The 27680-nt window shown below is 37.6% G+C and overlaps 1 protein-coding gene and 2 long non-coding RNA genes across 4 annotated transcripts; all 3 read right to left on the minus strand.

Moving 5' to 3' along the window:
• Window positions 1-856: 856 nt before the first annotated feature.
• Window positions 857-3461, minus strand: LOC129432385 (uncharacterized). 2 transcript variants are annotated; one of them, XR_012369585.1, is made up of 5 exons: window positions 3305-3461; window positions 1552-1645; window positions 1451-1469; window positions 1267-1380; window positions 857-1150 (listed from the first exon to the last, which is right to left on the minus strand). It is a non-coding gene; the product is annotated as an uncharacterized lncRNA (long non-coding RNA). The 2 variants fall into 2 exon arrangements; XR_012369584.1 differs by lacking the exon at window positions 857-1150 and having other exon boundaries at window positions 1166-1380.
• A 3916-nt stretch (window positions 3462-7377) lies between these two features.
• LOC129432089 (uncharacterized) lies at window positions 7378-16379 on the minus strand. Its single transcript, XM_073872672.1, has 11 exons — window positions 16305-16379; window positions 15083-15186; window positions 14873-14957; window positions 14554-14645; window positions 13587-13721; window positions 13483-13535; window positions 9671-9994; window positions 9158-9487; window positions 8664-9039; window positions 8257-8311; window positions 7378-8141 (listed from the first exon to the last, which is right to left on the minus strand). Exons 1-11 carry the CDS (start codon window positions 16377-16379, stop codon window positions 7815-7817), a joined length of 1956 nt encoding a protein of 651 aa, XP_073728773.1. The 3' UTR covers window positions 7378-7814.
• A 2627-nt stretch (window positions 16380-19006) lies between these two features.
• On the minus strand, window positions 19007-19887 carry LOC129432397 (uncharacterized). Its single transcript, XR_008640089.2, has 3 exons — window positions 19654-19887; window positions 19532-19550; window positions 19007-19456 (listed from the first exon to the last, which is right to left on the minus strand). It is a non-coding gene; the product is annotated as an uncharacterized lncRNA (long non-coding RNA).
• Window positions 19888-27680: the final 7793 nt, after the last annotated feature.

A 27680-nucleotide genomic window follows, 5' to 3' on the forward strand; every position in this document is an offset into this window, starting at 1 on the left:
AGAGCTAGTCTCATCAAGTCTAACACAGTATACATAGCCAAGGGTTAGTATATTTTTTTGACAGTGTAAAGTAATTTTTAATGGAAAGATGCCATTGAGATGTTTTTATGACAACTTGACATAAACCAATGCATCATAACTTATCATAAATAAGAACCATTTTTAGTGCCATAGCACCGGTGAAGCAGCTGTGTAGCACCTGTGTAGAACCATATAGGGGCCATATAGCACCACATATGGTTCTACAAAGCACTATATGGTTCTACACAGGGGCTTCACCGGTGCTATATGGCACTAAAAATGGTTCCTATGATTACGAGCAAAGAAACACTTTTGGTGCTATATAGCACCGTTTGTTTTTAGAGTGTTGAAACATATATGTTTATAGCCTATAGGTTTTTTCCATGTGGGGACTGACAACGTCCTATTAAACAGTCACAAGTTTCTTTACATCCTCTTTATAAATAAAGATCTTCACACTTTTATATTGGGTCTGAAATATGCAGGCTAAAATGATCTGAAACACTCACATCTGATCTTACAGAGTAGCAATTATGAGGGTGCTTAATACACAATTTCTGAGAGGACTGAGAATTTTTTTTAAAAGTGTAGATTAACTTACTGCTTTTTAAATGTGATATCATTTTTTATGTTAAAATGCTCTCCTTAATGAGTGCTATACCAAGAAAAAGTATCTAATCACATAAACATAACAACCATAAATGTCACATGATTTATTACTTTGACATGAAAATGCAATTTATTTCAACAACAACAAAAAATGTCTCTTTATTGAAGTATTGGTTAAGATCAATACAGAAATCAGATGATTAACTCTTTAATGACCAAACAATAATATAAATAAAACAACATAAATATTACTAATTTTTAGTACGGCATGCAGAAAGCATTCAAACAAACATATGATTTTCTACATTTAGTTTAAAGAAACTGTATTACAAATACTAAGAATTGTGTGCATAAATTCATGGACATTTACAGTTCAATAACATATTTGTTGCTACCAGATCCCAGTGTGATAACAGATGGAGGGTATAGTTATTTTTTAGATGTGGTTCTTTTAAGCATGTTAAGAGTGCTGGTATTTCTGTCTTTTGCCAAAGATGTGAACGCCACAAATGAATCACTTCTAAAATACAAAAATTCTAACGTCAAAGCTGCACTGCACAAAGAGTAAGTTTTATTCATTATTAATTAAAATAAATTATTTATTTATATCCAAAGGGACGAATCTGATAAAATTACCAAATGTTTATTTGTTGTTTATTGTGTGTCATCTTTCTTAATATTCAAAGTCTCATATTCAGACACCGGAGCAGAGAGCTGAAGAGAAGCATATATGCCTGCATCATTGTGAACCTGAAAAAAAAACTTAAGCATCATCATCACTTTCATTATCATCTACTATATTAAAGCATTACGAACTCACCTTCAGCTTGTTGCTCAATCTGAAAGAAAGTAAATCAAGTTATTAAAACTCAACAGAACACAGTAAATCTAAATAAATGGATTGTTATGTCAATAACTTACTGTCTAATTCTAAGTCCAAATCCAATAGTCAGAGCATACAGGATAAGAATCAGTGTTAAGATGATCAGGAAAGGAATTAAAGTCTGTTGACAATCTAAAAATCACACAACATGCACATGGAAAAGAAACATAAATAAATGTCAAAGTATTACAAGAGAAAAAAATAAACCACTATATGACATGGTTTTTTATTGTATAGTGGTCCTGTTAGTGCACAGCTTGGGAGGAGCATTGGTTCAGTTCTCAGGAAATGTCAGTAGATTTAAATAAAAATGTCTTCCAAATGTTTTAAATGTTAGTAAAAGTAAAGCTATCTTGACTTGGCTTTAGGGACTAATTTATCTGCACTCTATTTACTTGACAATACTTACAGCAGTTTTAAGGTATTAACATGGTTTAAAAGCACAATATGTCATTTTTGCCACTAGAGGTCACTAAACAACAACAAAGTCCCTGTAAAGTCAGATATGTAATGTGTTCTGAGTTTGTCACAGAACTGAAAATGTGTTATTAACCAACCAACCAAATTTGAATTATGCCAAATAAATAAATAAATAAATCGTCAAGTAAATAAGTAAAAAAAATGTAGGAAAAATAGCTTTTAAGATTGGCTTCACTGGGACTTTAAAGAGTGTGGAATGATAGTTGTAGTCTTCACATTTACTGTCGATAGGAATCAAATGATTAATCCAAGTGTGCCTGACCTCAGTAGTCACAACAACAATAATCAGACACACCTGGATTAATCAGTTTGTCCAATAAAGGCAGACAGGAAACAAGGAGCTGGCTGAAGTTCAGGAAGTAGTGCAGCTGGGCATAAAGCCTATTTAGTGACTTTTCAGACCCCTTAAGTGACTTTTACAAAAAAGCACCTAGCGACAAATCTACCGACTAGACAAATCTTTAGATCTGTATGCATTACATGTTTTGTCTGTGAGTGCAAGGTCTTGCTTCCCCAGTGCACGTGCTCATCTCTCTCTGTGTTTACTCTGTACAGTAACTCTTTCATTCATACTTGTTTTGTTGTCTGACAACATAAAAAGAGAATATACAAATGAGAATTCCCAACTATTGGGAATTCACCTGTAGTAGTTTGTGACAAGTTCAGAGAGTAAGAGAAAAATGAAAAAGAATTGAAGTGCCAATGTAGTCAGACTGCAAATATGACGTGATGATGTCACAGATATGCTAATTTGTGCATGACACACTGTCAAGGCTTATTTCTGTGATAACAACCTGCTGCCTATATATTAACCCTTACTTAGCATATCTGCTGCTCAGGTGGGTTTGCTTTTGTGCACACAATCTGTCACTAAACAAGCTGGAATTTAAATGAATTAATTTGTTGTGTAAAGTGAATAGGTTGTGGGGGATCTTAAACTCTGAGCTCGAGCCACGCCTCCAATGGACAGCAAGCCATTGACGTTTTAACATTTGTTCATTAAGATTAAATGGGCAGGCGAATTTGTGAAATGCCTTTAAAGAACATGTAAAACATACTAGTACTGTGGAATTCATGCTCTACTTCTTGAATACAAAAGACGTATAATAATTAATCTTTTATGGGATTTTAAATGCTTGGTTTGCTTAATGTTAAAACGACTATTAGAAGGGAAAGTTAACTATATTTCCAAGCTATTTAACATTTTGGTTAAACAATGACAAATAAAATCTGAACAACATAGTTATGCATCTCTGAGATGTGTGAGCAAAAAAAACACAGTATTGTGTGAGCTTGAGTTAGTTTCCTTACGTGTCATCTCCTGAGGACTGGAAACCAGTTGAATCTGTTGACTGGCATTGCCGTGAGTGTTGATGGTGACACACTGCAGAGTGTCTGTGTGTGTAAGTGACTGATGGAGAGAAATGAAGCTCCTCAAGTCTGTGCTGCTCAATTGCTCCTCACTGATGGATGTAGAGTTACTGACAGGACATCCAGATAGAAACCACTCCACTTTAGGAGAGGGATTCCCATGAGCCTCACACAAACACACAGTTACATCAGTTCTGTTACAGCTGAAGAAAGAAATTTTGGTTGCATCTGAAAGTGAAGGAGAAATTGAAGCTCATGTGTTTTGCAGGAGAAGTGATGCTTCTGAAATAAAACAAGTATATAAACGTCCATAAGATCAATTAATCATGATAATCTGATGCTCTTACACTGAACACGTAATGTGATGTAGTTCTGTGCTGTTGTGTTTCTCTGCTGTATCTGGTAGGTTATAGTGCAGATGAAAGTGACTCCATGTTGAAGGTGAGTAGCAGTGAAGTTCAGATCAGAGATGATCTCAGTTTGTTTCTGTTGATCCAGCTGTAGTCTGCTGTTCTCATTGAGGTGGAGTCTGTCAGTGGAGCTCCATGTGAGAGTTGGTGTAGAAGAGGAGCAGAGAGTCTTAGCAGAGCAGCGCAGACACATAGAGCTCCCCTCTAACACCTCCTCATGAACCTCAACCTCCATCTGATCCTTAACCTTCTGCACTGTGGGATTGGATGGAGAGTCTGAAAAGTACAGAAATGTATTTTATATATGAATTCGGGAAGGTAATAAAAAACCCAAGATAAACCCAACTTGTTATTTCTTTACCTAAACATTCTGCATTGTTTGCCTAAAAACAGATTTTTTACTGTACTAGTTTACAATTTGTTATTAACAAATTATTTTCAGTCATTTCACTTACCAATCACATTTATTGAAACAGATTTTTGTGTATAGATATATTTCAGTGGACCATTACCCTCAATCCTGAAGATAAATTTATCACTGTGCTTTGAAGTAACATTATAAAAGATGGTGGTACAGTCCTTGCTTTTTAATTTTCCAGTTATTTCCCCTTTAAAATAGAGACTGGGCCTGCTGGAGTTAAACACTACATTGTTTAGGAAGTTATGCCTATCTTTATACCACACTCCTGCACTGTCATTGAGATATTTGTCATATGGGATATCAATATCAAATCTGCAGTTTATGATCACACAGGATCCACTCAGAGCTTCAATCTTCTCTGGCAGACTGATGGGCCAATTTTCACACCAAACACCTACAATACAAACATGATGAGAAGTACAAATTAACATACTGTATACTAAAAAAATGATTTTTTTCTTTGTTGAAACAGCCCAGCATGAGTTGAATTACAATCCAGCTGGCCGAACTTATCCCTTTTTGACACAATGCTGAGTAAAAAATAACAGAAAAGTATAGTGTAAAGCATTCAGACACACCCTTCATGTATTTTGTATTATTTAAGCATTTCTTTATAAATGTTATAAACATAATACAGTATATATATTTACATTTATTTACATTTTTAAAATATACTGAACATTCAATAGCAGTTAAATTTACCTCACATAAAATACCAAAGTGCATTTGAATTTAAACTAATACATATTGTTGTAATATTGTTTATTCTGTATGATATTCAAGTTTTATAGTTACAATATATTTCTATGGAAAAACATCAAACATAGGCTACATTTAGCACTTGAATTTATATCTACTCTCAGTCATCTCACTGATGTTTTCAAATTGCCACAGCACAATAAACATGTCACATTTTTGTTAGTGAAAAACATTAAAAATTAAGAATAACAAACCTTGCAACAAAACAATGAAAATAATAAGTTGATCCATCTCTTCATTAAAATAAGATCAGTCTTTTGGAGAAACACACACCTGTAAATATGCAATATATGAACAAATGAAAATCATATAATAAACCCGTTATTATTTAAAACCTAACTTAAAAATGTATACTGAACAAATGTAATCCAAATGTCATAACAACCTTGCTAGCATCCATAACGTAAACAAGTTAAAGTTAAACGTTAAGTGCAAATTTTGACTTACCAGAAATTAGAAAAATGGGTGTAACCAGTGTTATATTTTTGCTGAAAACTCACTGTCCAATGTCAAGAAACACATTGAAGTAAGTTAACAATACTCAGCAGTTTAACTCCTTCCCTGCCAGCGTGTTTTAAAAAGTTGCCAGTCAGCGCCAGCTTTTTTATGATTTTCACACAAGTATAATGCCTTCCAGTAACTTTTCTTCTTTAAAAAAAACACAATATATCACATGATAGAACAGACCGTCTGGTTTAAAAAAAGTTTCACCCATCTTCATTTGTTCTCTTAACTCACCTCTGAAATAAGGGTAGGTTTCAAAAATACAAAATTTTAAACAAAAAGCTGAGATTATTGCATTTTTGTGAAGGACTTTTTGGAGATCAGATTCAGAATGGTGATCAAGACATACACGGAGTTTAAAATGTTTTTGGCATTAGAGGATGCTTCAGTGTTATAAGGTGGGTAAGAGCGATAACAGTGTATAACGGATTGTCGCAAAAACTTGTCATTGGAAGGGAAGCGTTTTCTCTTAATTGATAATATAACGTATCAATGGCGGGTAAAGAGTTAATTAACCTTATACCTGTCTGTTCAGATATGTAACCAACAACATTAGCCAATCGTTATTTATTTGGAAATATTATTTACTGGCAGGTTATGATTAATCAGAATTACAGATCTTTAAACATGTAATACTATATTTAATTTTTTTGTAATGTGGCTATGGGTTATTAACGTGCTTTTATTAATGGTTTAGTTGGTCTTGGATTGGTTCAGCCGTATTTGATGCCATTGTAAATTATGGCAAAACCATACACCTGACCGTATTACATGTATCTAATTTTGAAAACTAGCTTCTTTTGAAGATGAACAGCAAATTTTTCAAGGAAAGGTCTTTGAGGAAAAATGAAAGACTGACAGGTTTGTTTATAAACGTTGTTCTATTAATGAATGGGTTTTTTTGGAAGGTATCTATCCCCTTAAAGTTAAAAAGATTGCGGAACTTGTATTTTGACAATTTAACATTTTGGCAAAATCAAGGACATGTTGCTCAATATGAAACAATTGATGTTTTTCAGAGACTGTATATTGTTCTTAATTTGTTTTGGTTCTTGCTAGAAATAAAAATTCTTTGTTAACATCATTTGCTTCTACTTTGAATACTTAAGTACATTTAATATACAAAAAGTAATTTTAATACCTAAGTACGATTCTTTTCTGTTACTTTAAAACTTTTACTCAAGTCATATTATAAAATGTCACTTTAACTTCTACCAAAGTAATTTTCTGGTAAGATTATTATACATTCTGCTCATTTTAAACACATTAGTTTACTTAACTTTTTACTTTTTATTGTTATTTATTGCTACTTGGAAACTTCATCTTCCTCATCACTATGATACCTCATCCTCATTTTTATCAACTGGCGGCAGTGCTATCTGTGCTTTATACCTGTAAAAAGTATTGATGCATCTCCCACATTAAGTCATATGTGCTGATATAGTAGTAGTTCTAACAAAGGCATAAAATCAGAGTTGATCAACATTTGCAACTAAAATGTTGCATCAAATAGAGATGAATTGCATTGTTACACTAGCGAAATCTAGTGGTGAGATTACAAATTGCAAACAACAGCTCAGTCCACAGCTCACCCCTCAATTTCGAAACGCAGTCTATGGGATTGGTTGCTAGGATGTCCAAAATGTTGCTAAGGCGTGGTTTGATACCTTCATTATAACCCTGAGAGACTGATTGGATGTTGGAGTAAAATGAGGCACACACTCACCTGTGTGACACTGTGATGCATAAATGTTCAAATGTAAAGCTATAGTTAGTTCCAACAACTGCATTTATTCTGAATGTTGATGTTGGAGTTGTGCAAAGTTTATTATGGTAAAACAAGTTTACATTTTCAAATAATTGTTTATTTAAAAATATTTTTTTATCAAACTAAAACATTGAAAATCTTCATGAAAGATACATAGATAGTCCCGATAGATCAACACTATCTAACTCATGACTAAAACAATAATCTGTAGATGCTGAGATAAACACAAATAATTATTATATTTCATAAAACCGAAGTACATGATGTATACAGCATGTGTGGGTCATGGCCTATTTATTGCCCACTTTTTATTATGTGCATTTAAATTCTAGCAAATAAGAAGTGTAATTTCAAAGCAAGTTAACAAGCTTTATTGACAGTAAATAAAAGACATCAGATAAGAACCTTCTTCCCAAATCAGTATTATTTGTATGTGTGTTTTTAACTATGGCAGTCAAAATGCTGCTCAAACATAAACTTCTGTTACTGCGTGAACTGCATGAACTCTATATGACTGTCAAAACATACACGGCCTGCTTAAGCGTAGCTTTCATGGGCGGTGTGAAACAAGCATTAATCTCAAGTCCTTTATGGGTTTCGACATTTAACTTGTGCATATAATTGAGAATCTGAGTCCTGCATCTCTTGAACAGATTTCTTAGGCTTTACTTCTTCTTTAAGCTCTTCTGCATTACCAATCACCTGTTCATCTGTAGAGATCTCTGATGCTCTTGCAGGATAGTGACGGACGACAGCGTATTCAGCAGTAAGTGAGGAAACATCCATGATCTCTTCTGACTCTGTGTGGCTGTTTGTGAATTGAATGGAGGAATAATGAAGGGATTCTGGGTAATTATCAGCTTCAGCAGGTGACAGCACGGCTCTATTGGCATAAACAGATTCTCCCTCATGCTCCTGTCAAACATGGATGAGCAGTGTTAGATCAATAAAGCTCTAATGTATCTGTACATTTGTTATTGTTTAGGTTAATAAACTAAAGTTGTTTTGGTGCCTGCATGCTGTAACTCACTTCATTTGTCAAAATTCTACTTGTAGTGGCTTCTTGTCTCTTCTGGGAATGTTTTCTATTTGATTCAAAAAAGGTGTTCTTGTTAAAATAGTTTCACTCACAAACAAACCTCAGACAATACTAACAAAGAGGCATCAGATAGCTCTTGCATTTATAATATACATTGGTCTCAATGAGGTATTTGGGCACATGAAAAGAGTTACATTGTAATATTACATAAAATATCAAACCAAGTGGTATCTGCAAACAAAAAATGTTAAAGCTATTTTCAGAACACAGGTGTTTACATATATGGACATTTTAACATTCCTTTTTAATACACATTGTTGGGTGACATATATAAAATGACCATTTAATGATAAGAACCTTGACATTTATGTTTTCATCTTTGATTTTGTTTGGCCTACCGTTTATGTGTAATAACACACAAGATCATCATCACTAAAGCCCCAGCAGCTCCAATCAGCACATAGAAAATGATGAAATGTGAAAACATCTTGTTAGAAGATGAATCCAGTTGAATCAGTTGACTGGCAGTGCCGTAAGAGTTATTGGTGACACACTGCAGAGTGTCTGTGTGTGTAAGTGACTGATGGAGAGAAATGAAGCTCCTCAAGTCTGTGCTGTTCAATCGCTCCTCACTGGTGAATGTGTTTGTAAAGTTACTGACAGGACGTCCAGATAGAAACCAGTTCACTTTAGGAGAGGGATTCCCATGAGCCTCACACAAACACACAGTTACATCAGTTCTGTTACAGCTGAAGAGAGAGATTTTGGGTGCATCTGAAAGTGACAAAAAAATTGAAGCTCATGTGTTTTGCAGGAGAAGTAATGCCTCTAAAATATAAAAGTATATAAAAGTCCGTAAGATCAATGAAACATGATAAAATGATGCTTTTACACTGAACACTTAATGTGATGTTGTTCTGTGCTGTTGTGTTCCTCTGCTGTAGCTGGTAGGTTATAGTGCAGATGAAAGTGACTCCATGTTGAAGGTGAGTAGCAGTGAAGTTCAGATCAGAGATGATCTCAGTTTGATTCTGTTGATCCAGCTGATTCTCATTGAGGTGGAGTCTGTCAGTGGAGCTCCATGTGAGAGTTGGTGGAGAAGAGGAGCAGAGAGTCTTAGCAGAGCAGCGCAGACACATAGAGCTCCCCTCTAACACCTCCTCATGAACCTCAACCTCCATCTGATCCTTAAACATCTGCACTGTGGGTGTGGGGGGAGAGTCTGAAAATACAGAGATGTATTTTATATATGAATTGGGGAAGGTCACAAAAAACAAAGATAACACCAGCTTGTTATTTCTCCATCTAAGAATTCTGCATTGTTTGCCTACATAGCCTACAGTATGCAAAAACAGATTTTGTTCTGTACTAGTTTACAATTTGTTATTCACAAAATGTCACTCACCGATCACATTTATTAAAGCAGATTTTTGTTTGTAGGTATATTTCAGTGGACCATTACCCTCAATCCTAAAGAAAAATGGACCACTGTATTTTAAAGTAACTTTATAAAAAATGGTGGTACAGTCCTTGCTTTTTAATTTTCCAGTTATTTCCCCTTCCAAAGGAAGATTGGAGTTGCTGGAGTTAAACACAATATTGCTGTTTTGACCCCTATCTTTATACCACACTCCTGCAGCACTGTCAGTGAGATCATTGTCATATATGTTATTAATATCAAATCTGCAGTTTATGGTCACACAGGATCCTCTCAGAGCTCCAATCTTCCCTGAGTATAGTGCAAAGCATTCAAACACACCCACATAACATGCATGAATTTTGTATTATTTAAGCATTTCTTTATAAATGTTACAAACATACACAGTATATATTTCAATATATTTACATTTTTTAATTTATTGAACATTCAATTGCAGTTAAATTTACCTCACATAAAATACCATAGTGCATTTGAATTTAAACTGCTGTAATAAATATTGTTGTAATATTGTTTATTCTGTATGATATCCAAGTTTTATAGACAGTTACAATATATTATTATGTAAACACACCAAACACAGGCTACATTTAGCACTTAAATTTATATCTACTCTCAGTCATCCGATTGATGTTTAAAAATCGCCACAGCACAATAAACATGTCACACTTTTGTTAGTGAAAAACATTTATGCTAAAGAAAACTTAAAAATAACAAACCTTGTAAGAAAAAAATTAAAAGAATGAGTTTATCCATCTCTTCATTAAAATAAGATCAGTCCTTTGGAGAAACACACACCTGTAAATATGCAATAAATGAACAAAGGAAATTACATGTTATACTGCACATATACTAATCACTTTGAATTTATAAAGAACAAATGTAATACAAATGTCAACAACAAGCAACCAGGACGTCAACCAAAACAGTTAAAGTTAAACACCGTAAATGGTTACTATCTTACCAGAAATTAGAAAATTGGTGTAACCAGTGTAAAATTTATGGTGAAAGCAGATTGTTAAAATGGATCCTGTAGATTCTGTACTGAAGCAACTGCTGATGATTTGAAATCAAGTGAAACTGTGCTGTGTGATGTCACTGCTACTGATATCAGATCAGTACTAATCCAGTACTTCCTGTATCCTCTTGAACACACATTCTGTTCAAAAGTAAATGTTTAAGTAAGACATTAACTCTCTACACTTCAATCGGCCACGAAAATGCATTTTAAGCAATTCAAAGTTTTGTATTGCAATTTATGAGTGTAATTATTAAATAATAAAGTTGACCTCTGTACAGTATAATAATGGTCTGTCTTACCAAACAGACTCCACAAACAGACATCACAATATAACTGGAATATAAAAAATATAAAAATATGATGAGAGATAATGGTCTGATTCAATTAAAAGGTTAATAAAGTTGTAGTGTTATTGCACATGGTTTATTTTAGGCATTTGAGAGTGGTTTGAGGTCTCAGGATGTTGTCAAAGTGGTTCACCTATATAATGCCTAGAGTGAATGTGTGTAATTATAATGATAAGATAATCAGCTTTTTTATTGTTTATATTACTCATAAAATGGTGCTTGATAGTACAAAAAGCATGCAGTCGTAGGGGAACTATTTTAGCGTTATATAGCACATGATGTTACCTCAGTCCTCCGATCCAGCGGCCTAGCCTTTGGTCTGTCCTCCCTCCTTTCCGTCAGGTCCCATCCCTTCACCAGTTCCACCAGACTCCCTCATTCCTCTGGCTCCGCCCTGCTCTCAACATCCCGCCCTCCCCTGTGGACTCTGGTCGTTCTTGTGCCATCCCTCCCTCCATCCCGCTCGCTTGGGCTCCTCCATCTGTCAGACGTTGTCTGGGCTCCGCCACGGATGTCTTACGCTCCTCCTCCACCTCGGTCGGCTGAACCACCTGCTCCGCCCCGGCCCTCCAGATCCTCAGCTCACCCCGGGCTCTCTGGCCGCTTGGCTCTGCCCAGCATCACTCCCCAAGCCTGTCCTCCCCATTGTCCATCCCCAGGGTGGGTAAAGACTTTACACCACTTTGGCTCCTCCCGCCAGCGACTCCACCCTGGGGCTTCCCTCCGGCTGGTCTCTGCCAACCAGGCACCTGCTCCAAGCCCCTCCCTGGCTCCTCCCAGCTTCTGTTCATTGGTTTTTCATTGTCATCATTTCCCCGCCTTCCACCACTACATTGTTTTAGTTACGTTGCGAGATGTGCCTTGGGGTTTTGTTGTCATTTTCATTGTGTTTTAATCTTTATGTTCATTATCATTGTCATTATTGTTTAACTATTTAGCAATTTCCTCTTCCTGTGTTTTGCAGACACATCTTTTTCAAGGGTGCAACAAAGGTTTATGCTTAAAGCAAAATGCCACAATTGACAGCTTCACACTTTTTTAAAAATACTTTACTTTTTCACACCTTTTCTAGGGAAGTTCATTTTCTTCAGAGATACTGCCCTCCAAAATAAACATCATCAAAAGTTGTTTGTGCAAGCAGCTTATGACCTACAGTTACATTTTAAGAATAAATCCCCTCTATGTCGGCTAAAGGTTGTTTGCCTTATCTGCCAGCAATAGCACCTGTGAAGAGCCATATGGTGCTGTCAAATGGTGCTATAGTCAACACTTAATGTTCTACATAGCACCAGACAAGACTGATATACAGTGGTGTATAGTAACGAAGTAATAATACTTAGTTACAGTAGCCTACTTAAGTATTTTTGGGAGTATCGATACTTTACTTTCACTTCGACTCTGCTAAATTTCATGAATTAAAAGTAGACTCTTATTTAGATACATTTCTCAAGCATGTTCGTTAATACAAAATAAAAGGGTATAATTGAAAAGAGACTGACCATAGCAGAGTTTGCGATCTGGTCGCAGTGACAGTTAAATTTCAATGCGCATGTGCAAACAAGTACTCTCAACTTCACGGTTCTTTTCAACACGTACAGTTCACGAAAGCGTGGTGGCACCTTCTACTCCGCTGGTAAACAGTTGTAACGAGGACAAACACCCATGGCTTTATTTGCAAGAAATGTTCTTTTTCATTGAAATGAAAGACTCTTCATACCACATGAAGTGTCTCTTATGTTTACCCAAAGATACAGAAATAATGGCATTTAAAGACTCACCGTGCAATCTCAAGAAACACATTGAGGTAATGTAACAGTACTCAGCAGTTTAACTCCTTCCCTGTCAGCATGTTTTAAAAAGTTGCCAGTCAGCGCCAGCTTTTTTGTGCTTTTCACACAAGTATGCCTTCCAGTAACTTTTCTACTTTAAATATATAAACACAATATATCACATGAAAGAACAGACCGTCTGGTTTAAAAAAAAGTCTTCATTTGTCCTCTTTACTCACCTCTGAAATAAGGGTTGGTTTGAAAAATAAAAAATTTTGAGCAAAAAGCTGAGATTTCATTTTTTATAAGGACTATTTGGAGATCAGATTCAGAATGGTGATCAAGACATATGTCACAGGTCGGAGCGGACCACAGATGTTGCGAGTCACGCCCCATCTTAGTTTTCACCTCAAGGAGTTCCCAAAGACACCCCAATGACCAGACAGACGAGAGAATGTAGGTATAATTTTAAAACAAGCTTTATTAATTTACTTAAAACCAATAGGGGAAGGGGAAAGGGGAGCTAAAATCCAATGGCTTGGATGGGTACAGTCTTGGGTCTCGATGACCCAGTCGCAGGTAGGCCTTAGGTGGGTCCTTTCCTGTTGCCTCTTTCCTTGCGACAATTAATCGTTCATTCACGGGTCTTCTGTGTTCCTTCTACAGGATGCCGATTCTGGGGTTCTCGCCTTCTCCTAGGCGTAAAGAGAACAAGGGTGAGTAGTTTGAAAGAGGGAGTTCAATACCTGGACTTCTGTTCGTCTGGCTGCCAACTCGGCTCCGCCCGTCGGGTGGCAATGCAGAGGGACACTGAGGCAAGTATTTTGCCGGTTTCCGAGATGGATGCACAGGTAAGTACTGCAGGAGGCAGGGCGCTCGAGCTGTGGTGGAAACACAGGTAAGTATCAGCAAGTTGGATATGAGACAGACACAGTGTGTTCTTCAGCCGGCGAGGAGGTAGGCAACACAGTATATTGGTTCTTAATTCTTTCCAGACGACAGACACTGTACAGCTAACAGAGGCCTCTGCCTTGTTTCCCCAACAGCACAGATCTGATGGCTTGTAGCTATAGGCAGCAGGGAAGTATTCACAGATGGCTGAGACTTTACTTTCCTTGGGCAGTGTGCAACACAGCTTAGTGGCTTTTAGATAGACATACGGCAAGCACTTTCGCTTGTGACTGGGGCTTTACTCTCCTGTACACGACATACAACACAGGCAGGTAGCTCTTAGCTATAACAGGAGGTAAGTACTTTCACCGGTGACTGGGGCTTTACTTTCACTTGGGCAACATACAACACATTCCGATGGCTCTTAACTATAGACGAGGGTAAGTGCTTTACAGGTGACAGGGATTTTGCTTTTACTTTAACAGGTAGGGACTGAAGTAGACGATCTTTATCCAGACTGATACTTGTGGCAGGTGAGACTACAGGATAGTGAGGAAAAAAAGGAAATTTCAGACCTTTAGCGGTGGTTGGCGTCCTAGCGTTGGCCTACTCTGGGGTCCAAAGGAAAACAGTAATGCTGGAGACTGCTGCGGTGGGCCGAACGCTTCCCTCTCCTCTAGCTGACGAAATCAGAGATCTAGACAGGGGCGAACTTTGAAGGGCTCCACAACAGACATAGTTACTTACACTACTAATATCATCTCTCCACATTCAACTTTCCTTCTTACAGAGATTTCCCACTTTACTCACAGATAGTCTTACTTGCCTTGTTGGTTCTCCACCTCCTCTCTAAGGCCAGGAGGTTTCCCGATGTCCGCCCGGGATGTCAATGCTGAGCTCCGATGCAGATCGTCCTCACCAGATGTCCATACAGGGGGTCAGATGGGGCATATAGAGATTTAGATGTTACTTCACAACGTCCACTTACTCTCCCAAGATTCACTTCAGCCTAGAGGCGGTCATTGACGACACAAGCACAGCACTGCAAACCTTTTCAAGTGTACACTCACAACAAGGACATGGACTCACCAACTAGACTCCACACACTTCAGTGAAATAAGGTCACGAACCAACGACTGACTGGAATTGGTCCTGGGATTCGCTGGGCGCTGACTTCGATGAAGATTGAGATACAGCCGTTGCCGTCCTGACACCCCTGTACCTTCCTTTATTCCGCGACACAGTATTCACAGTGGGGCCATTCACCTGCGAGGACTAGAACTCACAATATTCGCCTCGTGATTCACACTCCAATAAGATGTAGCTTTCACACTTGTTCAAAGGTACTCACAGGCAAACGCTAATACTCTCCTTTTTGTTTCCTTCTCCTTCCAGTGGCCAGCGCTTCTCTGACGCCAGAAATCCTCCCCCCGATAACGCCTTCGGTGAGTATTCCTGTTGCACACACTCAGAACATATCACTCGTTTGTACACGTTGTTTCACACACCCTCATTGAAAAGTGTAAATACGCCAATCTCCTGTGCCCCGATATCCTTCTTCACCCAGTCACTCGTTATTCCTTTGCCTTCTCAATACTGCACTCGCTCAGACACTCCACTTTCTCTCACCAGATCGGCCAGAATAAACTGCCCCGTTTGCAACTTCTGAAGCCCTTTATATCCTCCTCCTCTTCTCTCTGTCGTCCAATCCGCGATCGCAACATTCGCTTAGCACACCTGTGTCTGATCAAGCCTAATTTTCCCTCCAGGAGATCCCGGAAGTGCCAGTGTTTGCGCTTTACGGTCCGGGCGGAACCAATCTCCAAGATCTTAGTTCCGCCCTCAGAAAGTCACCCCGTGACACATAGACAGAGTTTTAAATGTTTTTGGCATTAGAGGATGCTACAGTGTTATAAGGTGGGTCAGAGTGTTGCCCTGTATGCAAAAGCTTGGTGAAAAGATACATTGTCCCAGATGACATAATGTATCATCTTCTCAGCATCCTTTTGCTCTCCTGCTGTGATAATGTTGTGTAGTCTGTGTGAAATGGGAGATTCTGTTCTGTGTTGTAAGGACCTAACTTGGCATGGGGGTGGAGGAGAATATTTTGTACATAATGGTATTTAGTTGATCGTCCACCCTAAAGCGGCCCTTAACCATCCTGACCCCTCTAACTAACTGAATTACAGTTTTACTTTTGGCAAAAAATCTTTTTGCAGACAACTTACAGTATAAAACACAGTTTATATAATTACTGTTTGTGGGTTTCCTGGAATTCAACACAACTTACCAATTCAGTATTTTACTAACTATCTCTTGTACACCAAGACGAGGTCTGCACATTTGGCAAAAAAAATCTGCACAAGAGGGCGTTGTTTCCTATGAAATACTCCAGTCACATCATCATACTGCGTTTATAGTTTTTTACATCACTTTTTACAATCGCTATTTTCAGAACCTGTCATATTTTCACAACTCTAGACACAAAACAATTTTCACTTGTAACACAGACTGTCTAATATTCAAAACATAATGTGGAAAAAACTTTGGGCATGGCGAAATCCAGGCCTGACACTGATCAGCTGGTCAGCTCTTTTTCCAACCACTGCTTGACCTCCATTGTGATCTGGATCACATGCTGGCTCCATGCTACTTATCACTATGCTCTTGCAATTGGATCCCAATCAATCGATTTACTATATACTCATTCCACAATGTGCACTTAATCATCAGTAACGAGTTGGCAGAATTGGACAAGTAATTACAAGGGCCTGCATCTATACAGTGCAGTAGCCTACTGTCAGTACTGTAAATAGTAGGGATGTCCCGATCAGGTTTTTTTGCCCTCGAGGCCGAGTCCGAGTCATTTGATTTTGAGTATCTGCCGATACCGAGTCCCGATCCGATACTTCTATAATACATAAAAAAAGAATAAATAAGAGCGAAAAAACAGAACCAGGATGTTCCTTATGTCATGCCGCACGCATTGCTGTTTCTGTGTGGAGTCAAAAGAGTCTAACTCTGTGCCAGCGCATAACTACAGATGTGTTAGATAATAATGAGAATATATATAGTATATGTACAGGGGTTAAATTGGGATTTGTTTTGTGGGGATGCTCTGTTGGGATGGAGGGTTCGAGGGGTAACATGTTTAATCCTGATGACAGCAAAGCCACTGGTGTGATTCAATGACATTTTGGACCTCTGATAGGATTTTATAAGTTTCAGTTTTAAAGCGTGCCACATGTTGACCCAAACTTTAAAACCTGAACTTTAAATTATGCAAATCTATGAGTCTGACACCCTATATGCATTTGTTGCACATGTCATCATTATGCACAATTGATCAAACTTAGAAGGAAGTTATAAGAATCAACCTAATTCTATGCATAAGATAGACTACCCAAAAAGACTCAATTAACAAGAAAAACAACATACTGATTCAGCAATATATCTTATAAAATAGCCATAGAGATTCCCTAAGCTGGTCAGCAGTTATAAAATACCTATAGTTAGGTCGTAATTAATCTGTATAATCAAAATACATTATTTTATTAAACTATACAATCAGTTGTATCCAGTTATCCAGTTAACATATTGTAATGAGATGAGTGACATGGCTATACATACTTAAATACTTTGTTTCTAGACTTCTATTAAGTTTTCTCGACGTGGGCACCATTCTTACCTCTCTCTCTATCTCTCATCTCTAATGTCAAATGATCCTGCGCGAATGCGCGTTCTTGAGGTTCTGAGTGAGACGCGGAGCTGCGTCTGAGCACATGATGACAAAAACGATCAACGCGTCGTTTAAATGAGCGGTAAAAATCCGGTTTTGTCGTGGGTTCCTTGCATGCACGAGTGTGAAGCCTATGAATGAAAGCACGTCAACAGGCTCGTTCGACTTCATGCGGCGCCGCAACAATCGACAGCCGGGTGACGTCAAACTACCGCGAGAGTGATCCGCGAAATCACACGGAGGAGTTTGCTTTTAAATCGCTCTCGCGGAACTTTGACGTCATCCGGCTGCCGGTTCTTGTGGCGCTGCATGAAGTCAAACAAGCCTATTCTCTTCTCATCAGTTCACACGCACCAGCGCAGCGCGTACACTGGCGCGGAGCAGAGCGAGACCTTAATGGATTTTAAACCCTGCATATGTATCCGAGTCCTGATCGGGAGGTAACGTCCGATTCCGATCGAGTCTGAAACCACGTGATCGGGGCCGATTTCCGATCACGTGATCGGATCGGGACATCCCTAGTAAATAGTCTGAAAAGGTGGTACAGTATTTGGGAAATATACACAGTGTCTGATGAAGCATTACGATAAAATATTAGGCTGTGTATCTTCATTATAATGGAGAGAAATACAATGAGTTAAATGTGGTGCATGCATACCAAAGGAAACACTGAACACCTGAACGTTGACTTCACAAAAAAATTACAAAAAAAAACAGCAGTAATGTTACAAAGAGTGTAAAAAATCTAATTGTATTAACAACTGGTTTATATGTCCCATCAGTTGGACCAAAGATAAATCATTCAAAATTTTCAGGCGCAAGGGCTTATGGGTATTCCTCACAGCATTTTGAACTGACTGATAATCTTAAGTTAATTGCATTTTAATTTTTAAGTTTATGTATAAGTTAAGAAGTTAAATGAACAAAGAGAGTTAAGCTATGGATCCAAAATGCAAAATTTAAGTCATGATTGCTTGACATTTTGAGTACAAACATCATTATTGCTTTCAGTGAAGTAGTAAAATAAGAAATTAAAAGGATGTGACATGAAAGCCTGATCTGACACTGGAGAGTAATGGAAAGGTTACATCAAATGAGCAATAAACTGACTGAGGCTCACGTTATTTCAGATATTACACATTAAATGTAACAAACTGACAAGGTCTTGTTAAGCAGTTATAAGTTTAGAGAAAATTCTTTACATACTCTTTTTGAAGAAATATCTTCACACTTTTATCTATTGTGTCTGAAATATGCAGGCTATATGGTCTGAAACACTCACATCTGATCTTTCAGAGATACAATGTGCTTATTATATAAACCATTTCTGAGAGGACTGTGTAGATTAACTTGTTGCTCTTTAAATGTGAGATCAATTTTTATTTTAAATGCTCTCCTAGATGAGTGCTATACCAAGAAAAAGTATCCAATCACATACAAATAACAACAGTTTATATAAACAACAACAACAAATATCTCTTCATTGAAGTATTGGTTAAGATTAATACAGAAGTCAGAAGGTTGACTCTTTAATGACAAAACAATAATATCAATAAAAAATGTAAAATATAAACTGTAAATGTACAAAATATCACATAATTTTTTATACAAATTGTTAGTAAGACATTTATTATCAGAAAGCATTTAAACAAACATGATTTTCTACATTTAGTTTAAAGAAACTGTATCAGAAATACTAAGAATTGTGTGCATAAATTCATGACCACTGACATTTACAGTTCAATAACATCTATTTGTTTCTGCCAGATCTCAGTGTGATAACAGATGAACGGTACAGTTGATTTTTTAAGTGTGAGGTTTTACTCATTTAAGCATGTTAGGAGTGCTGGTATTTCCGTCTTTTTGCCAAAGATGTGAACGTCACAAATTTATTATTGTGTCATCTTTCTTCATATTCATAATCTCATAATCAGACTCTGAAGCAGAGAGCTGACGAGAAGCACATGTGCCTGCATCATTGTGAACCTGAAAACAAAAACAATCTCAAACATCATCATCACTTTCATTATCATCTACTATAGTAAAACATCACAAACTCACCTTCAGCTTGTTGTTCAATCTGAAAGAAAGTAAATCAAGTTATTAAAACCCAGCAGAACACAGTATCACTAACTACTGTAAATCTTTATCTATATAAATGTATTGTTATGTCAATAACTTACTGTCTAATTTTGTAAAGTGCAAATCCAACAGTCACAGCATATAGGATAAGAATCAGTGTTAAGATGATAAGGAGTGGAATTAAAATCTGCTGACAATCTAAAAATCACACAACATGCACATGGAAGAAAAACATAAATAAATGTCAAAGTAACACGAGAGATAAACTAAATCACTACACTGCAGTGCCAAAGTACTATGTGATATTGTTTTATTGTAAAGTGGTGCTATAGTGGTAGAGATTGTAAAGGGCATTGATTCAGTTCTCAGGGAATATCAGCAGACTTAAATACTTATTTACTGTCTGCCAAATAATAAAAAAAAATGTTAGTAAACTTAAAGCAATCTTGACTTATTGATCTGCTTACTATATTTTCTTGACAACACTTACAACAGTACCAAGGCACTAACATGGTTTAAAAGCACAATATGTATTTTTTTGCCACAAGAGGTCACTAAACAACAACAACAACAACAACAACAACAGCAACAGCAGCTCTTAAAGGTGCTCTAAGCGAATTCACGCGTTTTAGACCATAAAACATTTCTGTTACATACAGCAAACATCTCCTCACTGTCTGCTTGCTGCCTGTCCGCTGATCAAACTGTAAAAAACGCGATCTCTGTAGACAGCCCAGGCTCCACAAACTGCAATAAAAACAAAGTGGCCAAACCTAGCACCACGAAACATAACAAAGTGTTCCAGCCAATAAACGACAAGAAGGATTTGGGGGTTGGGTGCGTTCATGAAAGCACGGAAGGGAGGGGGAGGACTTAGCTACGCTCCGTTTGTTTGAAAACAGTTCAAACATCAACAAAAAGTGACGTCTCACAGAATGCTTAGAGCGCCTTTAAAGTCCTTGTAACGTTAGATATTTAATGTGTTCTGAGTTTGTCACACAACAGAAAAATGTGTTATTAAACACCCAACCAAATTTTAATTAATCGGTAAGTAAAGAAGTAAAAAAGTAAGTAAAAAAATCTAGAAAAAAATAGGCTGCACTCTCTGCTCCCATGTGTTGGCTTTCAAGATTTGCTTTACAGGAACTTTAAAGAGTGTGGAACAATATTTGTAGTCTTCACTTCTACTTTGATAGGAATCAATCTGAGAGGACTCAAAAATCATGTTCATGGATGATGTAATGAAATAAAGTTTTATAAGTGTTTACACCACAGTGCTGCTCCCCTGACTTTAGTTTAATGTCATACAACGATCGGCCTGAACTGTCAGGAATCGGGACAAAAGGCGAGGAACACGAAGGAGGATGCAGATGCAGGTTACGTACAGAAATGACATTTATTCAAATAAATAACAAACAAAACACGAACAAACCAACATGCAGGTAAAAACTGGAACAAAACAGAACACGGAGCACAACAGACAGGCAACAGGCGACGATGAACCGGTGACTGAATGACAGAAAACAAGGGTATAAATACACAGACAATCAAACAAGGAACAGGTGTAATGAGTTAATGTAATCAGTCAATGAAAGTCCAGGTGACAAGGATCAGAGACAAACACAAAACATGACACAGATCGAACCGTGACATGAACAGTACCACAGGAAGTCAAACACTATGGCTATGTTTACACGTGGACCGCTATTTTCATAAACGGACATTTCAACCTCTCCGGTTTCAAAAATAATATTGTGCACACATGTCAGTTTTCAGAAAAGTGTTTATTTACACGTACCCGTGCATATTTGCCGTCAAGAGACGCTCAAGCCCACGTAAGCCAATCACCGGCAGCGCTGGTGGTGGCGCGGGCTGGTTCTTCATGTTGGAGGGAGGAGTTGTTGCGGTGGGTGGTTGATGGCGTCGGCGTGCCGCGGGAGCGGGTTGGGGAGTCGCACGTGGAGGTCTGGTTTCGGGTCGCTCTCGCGGTGCTTTGGCGTCATCCGTCCGTCGGTTCTTTCAGCGCCGCATGAAGTCAAACACGCGTAAAATTGCTGACCTCCGAGCACTCGTCTCTGCTCCTCGACATAATGGAGCAGCTGTATTTGCAAATACAAACATACGAAACGAGTTTGCACGAACATAAATGTGATCTTGGAAGCATTCAGAGTAGCAGTCACATGTAAACATGGGTCGCACCTTTGACGTAGGTGCCAGCTCTGCCGCATACTCTGTGACGTTGCCTGCTTAAACATCCGTTTGTCTCACTTTACATGCAACCGTGCAACCGAAGATTTTCAAGATCTCCACTCTGGCCGGAGTTTTTAGAAACAATCGGTTTCAGAGGCGAGTTCTCCGTTTGCGTGTAAACGAGGGGCACAAACGAAGGTAAATCTCTCAGTTTTTAAAAATAACCATGTACGTGTAAACAGAGCCTATGGCAGCAAATGCAAAAGGCAAATAAAATATGGACATGACGTAATGTACAAGCAACAGGAATGAATTATCTGGGTTTAAACATTGTTGAAACATGTTTCATTAGATTATGTACGTACCAAAAAGAGAACATATAACGCTGACACTGTGCTACCATTTTTGGATATTTTAATGGATTGGCATCAGAACCTTGTGGGTATGTGGGTGGGAGAAGACATACCTACTTTTTAAATCACTTTTCTATGTCTTGAGTACTTGGGACTGCTGCAGTGTTGCCAACTTTGTGATTTGTTGCTAAACTTAGTGACTTTTCAGACCCCTTTAGTGACTTTTACAAAAATGCACCTAGCGACAAATCTAGCGATGATCTGTATGCATTATATGTACTGTCTGTGAGAGCAAATCACTCTTTCATTCTTTGTTGTCTGACAACATAAACACAGAATATACAGTAAAGAACGTGTACCACACATTACTGTGGTATTCTTGCTCAACTGCTTGAAACCAGATGTAGTGGTTCATCTGTTATCGTTTTCTAATATTGGGTTGTTCAATGTTAACGGGACTATTAGATTGGAAAGTTAACAATATTTCCAGACTATTTGAAGTTTTGGTTAAACAATTACCAAAAAAATAAATAAATTGGCACCAGAGTAATGTTTGTGGTAACCATGGTATAAAAGTGACTCCGGTCCTTTGAATTATTTAAAAGTAATGCACACCCGCAGTGTAACGGTGCATTACCTCCTTGGATGTGCATTATTTTCTTATAATTTAACGGCCCGTCGTCAATTATTCCGTACGTATTGTGTGAGTTTGTGTTTCCTTACGTGTCGTCTTCTGAGGACTGGAAACCAGTTGAATCTGTTGACTGGCATTGCCGTGAGTGTTGATGGTGACACACTGCAGAGTGTCTGTGTGTGAAAGTGACTGATGGAGAGAAATGAAGGTCCTCAAGTCTGTGCTGTTCAATCGCTCCTCACTGATGAATGTGTTTGTGGCGTTACTGACAGAACGTCCAGATAGAAACCACTCCACTTTAGGAGAGGGATTCCCATGAGCCTCACACAAACACACAGTTACATCAGTTCTGTTACAGCTGAAAAGAGAGATTTTGGGTGCATCTGAAAGTAAAGGAGAAATTAAAGCTCATGTTTTTGCAGGAGAATTGATGCCTTTGAAATATGAAATATATTAAGTCCTTAAGATCAATGAAACATGATAAAATAACGCTCTTACACTGAACACGTAATGTGGTGTAGTTCTGTGCTGTTGTGTTTCTCTGCTGTAGCTGGTAGGTTATAGTGCAGATGAAAGTGACTCCATGTTGAAGGTGAGTAGCAGTGAAGTTCAGATCAGAGATGATCTCAGTTTGATTCTGTTGATTCAGCTGTAGTCTGCTGTTTTCATTGAGGTGGAGTCTGTCAGTGGAGCTCCATGTGAGAGTTGGTGGAGAAGAGGAGCAGAGAGTCTTAGCAGAGCAGCGCAGACACATAGAGCTCCTCTCTAACACCTCCTCCTGAACCTTAACCTCCATCTGATCCTTAAACATCTGCACTGTGGGTTTGGTTGGAGAGTCTAAAAAGTACAGAGATGTATTTTATATATCATATAAATATATATTATCATATTTTGCATATACATAAGGTCACATAAAACCCAAAATAACCCAGCTTGTAATTTCCCCATCTAAGCATTATGGATTGTTTGGCTACATATGCAAAAACAGATTTTGTTCTGTACTAGTTTACAATTTTATATTAAAAATAATTTTGAGTCATGTCACTCACCAATTACATATAAAGCAGATTGTTGTGTATAAGTATACTTCAGTTCACCATTACCCTCAATCCTGAAGAAAAATTGACCACTGTGATTTGAAGTAACATTATAAAAGATGGTGGTACAGTTCTTGTCTTTTAATATTCCAATTAATTTCCCTTCAAAATAGAGATTGGTCCTGTTGGAGTCAAACACTACATTTTTTCGCAAGTTAGTCCCATCTTTAAGCCACACCCCTACAGCACTGTCAGTGAGATCTTTGTCATATGTGTTATTAATAGTAAATGTGCAGTTTATGGTCACACAGGATCCATTCAGAGCTTCAATCTTCTCTGGCAGACTGATGTTCCAATCTCCACACCAAACACCTACAATACAAACATGATGAGAAGTACAAGTTAACATACTGTAGTGTAAAGCATTCAGACATAAACTGCATGTATTTTTATTATTTAAGCATTACTTTATAAATGTTACATATACAATACAGTATATATTTTGTAAACGTCACTGAACATTCAATTGAAATGAAATCTACCTCACATAAAATACATTTGTGCATTTCAATTTAAACTGTTGTAATAAATATTGGCGTAATATTGTTTATTCTAAATGATATCTAAGTTTTACTATATATATTTTTTGTAAACACAACAAACATAGGCTACATTTAGCACTTGAATTTATATCTACTCTCAGTCGTCTCATGTTTTCACGAGACAGCACACTAAACATATCACACTATTGTTAGTAAAAAACATTTCTTCTAAAGCTTAAGAAAAATTAAGAATAACAAACCTTGTAACAAAATAAAGAAAATAATGAGTTTATCCATATCTTCATTAAAATAAGATCAGTCCTTTGGAAAAACACACACCTGTAAATATATAAACTAATGAAAATCACATATTAAACCACACAATGTAACTCATCACTTTACAAATGTCAAAATCGTTTCTTACCAGAAATTAGAAAATGGATGTAACCAGTGTTATATGTGTGCTGAAAGCAGATTGTTAAAATGTCTCATTCATGGATCCTGTAGATTCTGTACTGAAGCAACTGCTGATGATTTGAAACCATGTGAAACTGTGCTGTGCAATGTTACTGCTACTGATATGAGATGTACTAATCCGGTCCTTCCTGTATCATCTTAAACATACATTCTGTTCAAAAGTAAATGTTGAGGTAAGGCATTGACTATCTATTAAGAACAGTTAATGGGCCATGAAAATGCATATGAAGCAATTCAAAATTTTGTATTGCAATTTCTGATCGCAATTTTTAAATAATAAGACAAAAAGACATCATTGTCTAGCTGGAATATAAAAATTTTAAAATATTATGAGAGATAATGGTCTGATTCAATAAAATGGTCAATAAAGTTGTAGTGTTATTGCATGTGGAAATTAAGTTATGTGTAAAAATGTGAAATAACACAGGGAAAACGTATTGAACACATGAAGAAAGGGAAGTGCAAAAAGGCATGGAAAGCCAAAATAAAAGCATGATTACAGTTAAGCCTCATCTATTTGCCTAGCTGGATCTGGCAATAGCACTTCACATAATGGGCAATGTCCTCTCTCACAAGACAGCGAGGAAAGAATCTTCTTGAATGCTGAATCCATCCTTGCACAGACCCTGCATCAGTTAGGTCACAGCCTTCTTCCATGGCTTGAATGAGGGATATCCTGACATAGCACTGGAGATTGTAAACCTTTCAATGCCATGCTGAAAAAAAACTCTTCAATGGGGTTAAAGGATTAGACCATTTTCTTAAAAAAAAATCCAGAAAATGTACTCACCACCATGTCTTCCAAAATGTTGATGTCTTTCTTTGTTTAGTCGAGAAGAAATTATGTTTTTTGAGGAAAACATTCCAAGATTTTTCTCATTTTAATGGACCCCAACACTTAAAAGTTTTAATGCAGTTTAAAATTGCAGTTTCAAAGGACTCTAAACGATCCCAAAGGAGGCATAAGGGTCTTATCTAGTGAAACAATTGTCATTTTTGGCAAGAAAAATAACTTCTTGTCTTCCTCCAGTCCTGTCATGCGCCAGCACGACCTCACGTAATACGTCATCACGTCAAGAGGTCACGAATGACGCATGCGAAATTAAGCCCCAGTGTTTACAAGTGTGGAGAAAGAGGACCGTTCTGATGTTGTTGTAAGTCGAATGATACTAATTAATGTCTTTGTGTCAGTTTATTGTTTAAAATGTCCAACAAATGTGCGTTTCATACATGTAACACGTGACCTTTCGACTTCATTACGCAATTACGTAAGGTCGCGCTGGCTCGTCACACAGCCGGAGGAAGAAAAGAAGTTGTGGTTTAAAAGTGCATATTTTTAATTTTTCTTGACAAAAATGACAATCGTTTCACTAGATAAGACGCTTATGCCTCGTTTGGGATCATTTAGAGTCCTTTGAAACTGCAATTTTATCCTGCATTTAAACTGTTAAGTGTTGGGGTCCATTAAAATGAGAAAAATCCTGGAACGTTTTCCTAAAAGAAACACAATTTCTTCTCGACTGAACAAAGAAACACATTAACATTTTGAAAGACATGGTGGTGAGTACATTTTCTGGATTTTTTATAGAAAATTGACTAATCCTTTAAGGACGGGAGAGTCTACTGGGAGATAATGGAGTAAAAACTGGATGATCACCAAACCTGTTTTGAAAGCATCTTGGTGAATACACTGTCCCAGATGACATAATGTGTCTCATCTGCTCTGCATTCATTTGTTCTCCTGTTGTGATAACAATGTGTGTGTAGTGGTTTGCAAAAAGTGTGAGGCTGAGAATGTGCTCATAGTTGTGAAGATTTGGGCTAAAGTTTTAATATTTCAGTGTCATGTTTCACTATCTGTGTGTTATTTTTAATTTAAGTGTGTAAGCAATCATAAAAAGGGGACCAAAAGGATGTGTCAGTCAGAACACCCAGATAAAGTAAACACTGTCCAATAGGGCTTGACATCAACACTCGCCAACAAATGCTGGTAGATTTCAGCCACTCTTTTTAGCCACTTTGGCTGGTTGAATATAATTTTGTTATTGTAGTTTTCTTATAAGCCATGTGAAATAATAAACAATGCGCGGTGCAACACTACGAAACAACTCCCATGAACACTCTCTGCATATAAAGAGCTCATGCATACAGTAGACCAAATAAAACCGTAGAGGGGAGAGAGGTTTGCGCTCGCGCATCATCATCATCATCTGCTTTTTAACTTTTGCACAACAATGATGCCCTCACGACAGTTGTCAGTACCTTAAATATAGTCTTAAATAACAGAAACCATGATCAAGCTTATAAAATACTATCTGCATAAACATGTAGTCTGAAAGACACACTATGCAGTTATTTTACCTTAATATATCAGCTTCAAAGTTATTTTGGTGGTAAACAAAGTCATAGTAGGGTGAATCATCCTCCTTTTAAAGCTCGGGGAGGACGCTGCTAGCAAAACCAGCAATGCAAGCTTGAGAGAACCGCCCCTGACAAATCTCGCGAGAATCACGACTTGCTTTACGGCAACGACGTCACACACGTTGGGCTTGTTTGACTTCGTGTGGCGCTGCAAGAACTGACCGCCGGATAACGTCAAAGTACCATGAGAATGATCCGAGACGGCACTTTGATGTCATCCGGGTGTCGGTTCTTGCAGCGCCGCATGAAGTCGATCAAGCCTATAACAACAACTGCACGTGCGAATTTGAGATGTGATGCTAAACGCGTTCGGAAAAGAAAAGAGAATCTGACCCCGTTAGGAACCGGACAAGAGTCCCACTCGGCCAGGTTTTTACTCGTTGGCGTGAGCTAAAAGACAGCACAGGTTGGGATGCTGATCTGGCGATCTTGTTGATGGACTAGTAAGTAAATCTCTTATTTGTAAACTTGTTT

This window comes from Misgurnus anguillicaudatus, chromosome 1 (genome assembly GCF_027580225.2).
Source record: "Misgurnus anguillicaudatus chromosome 1, ASM2758022v2, whole genome shotgun sequence".
Classification (NCBI taxonomy): domain Eukaryota; kingdom Metazoa; phylum Chordata; class Actinopteri; order Cypriniformes; family Cobitidae; genus Misgurnus; species Misgurnus anguillicaudatus.

Coding starts and splice junctions, on each gene's coding strand:
- LOC129432089 (XM_073872672.1), bottom strand. CDS start 16,379: ATGGAGCCAGCATGTGATCCAGATCACAATGGAGGTCAAGCAGTGGTT. Junction 15,187..16,304: donor GAGCTGACCAGCTGATCAGT/GTCAGGCCTGGA, acceptor TGTGTGCAACAG/GAATACTCACCGAAGGCGTT. Junction 9,040..9,157: donor CATCACATTAAGTGTTCAGT/GTAAAAGCATCA, acceptor TGTCACTTTCAG/ATGCACCCAAAATCTCTCTC.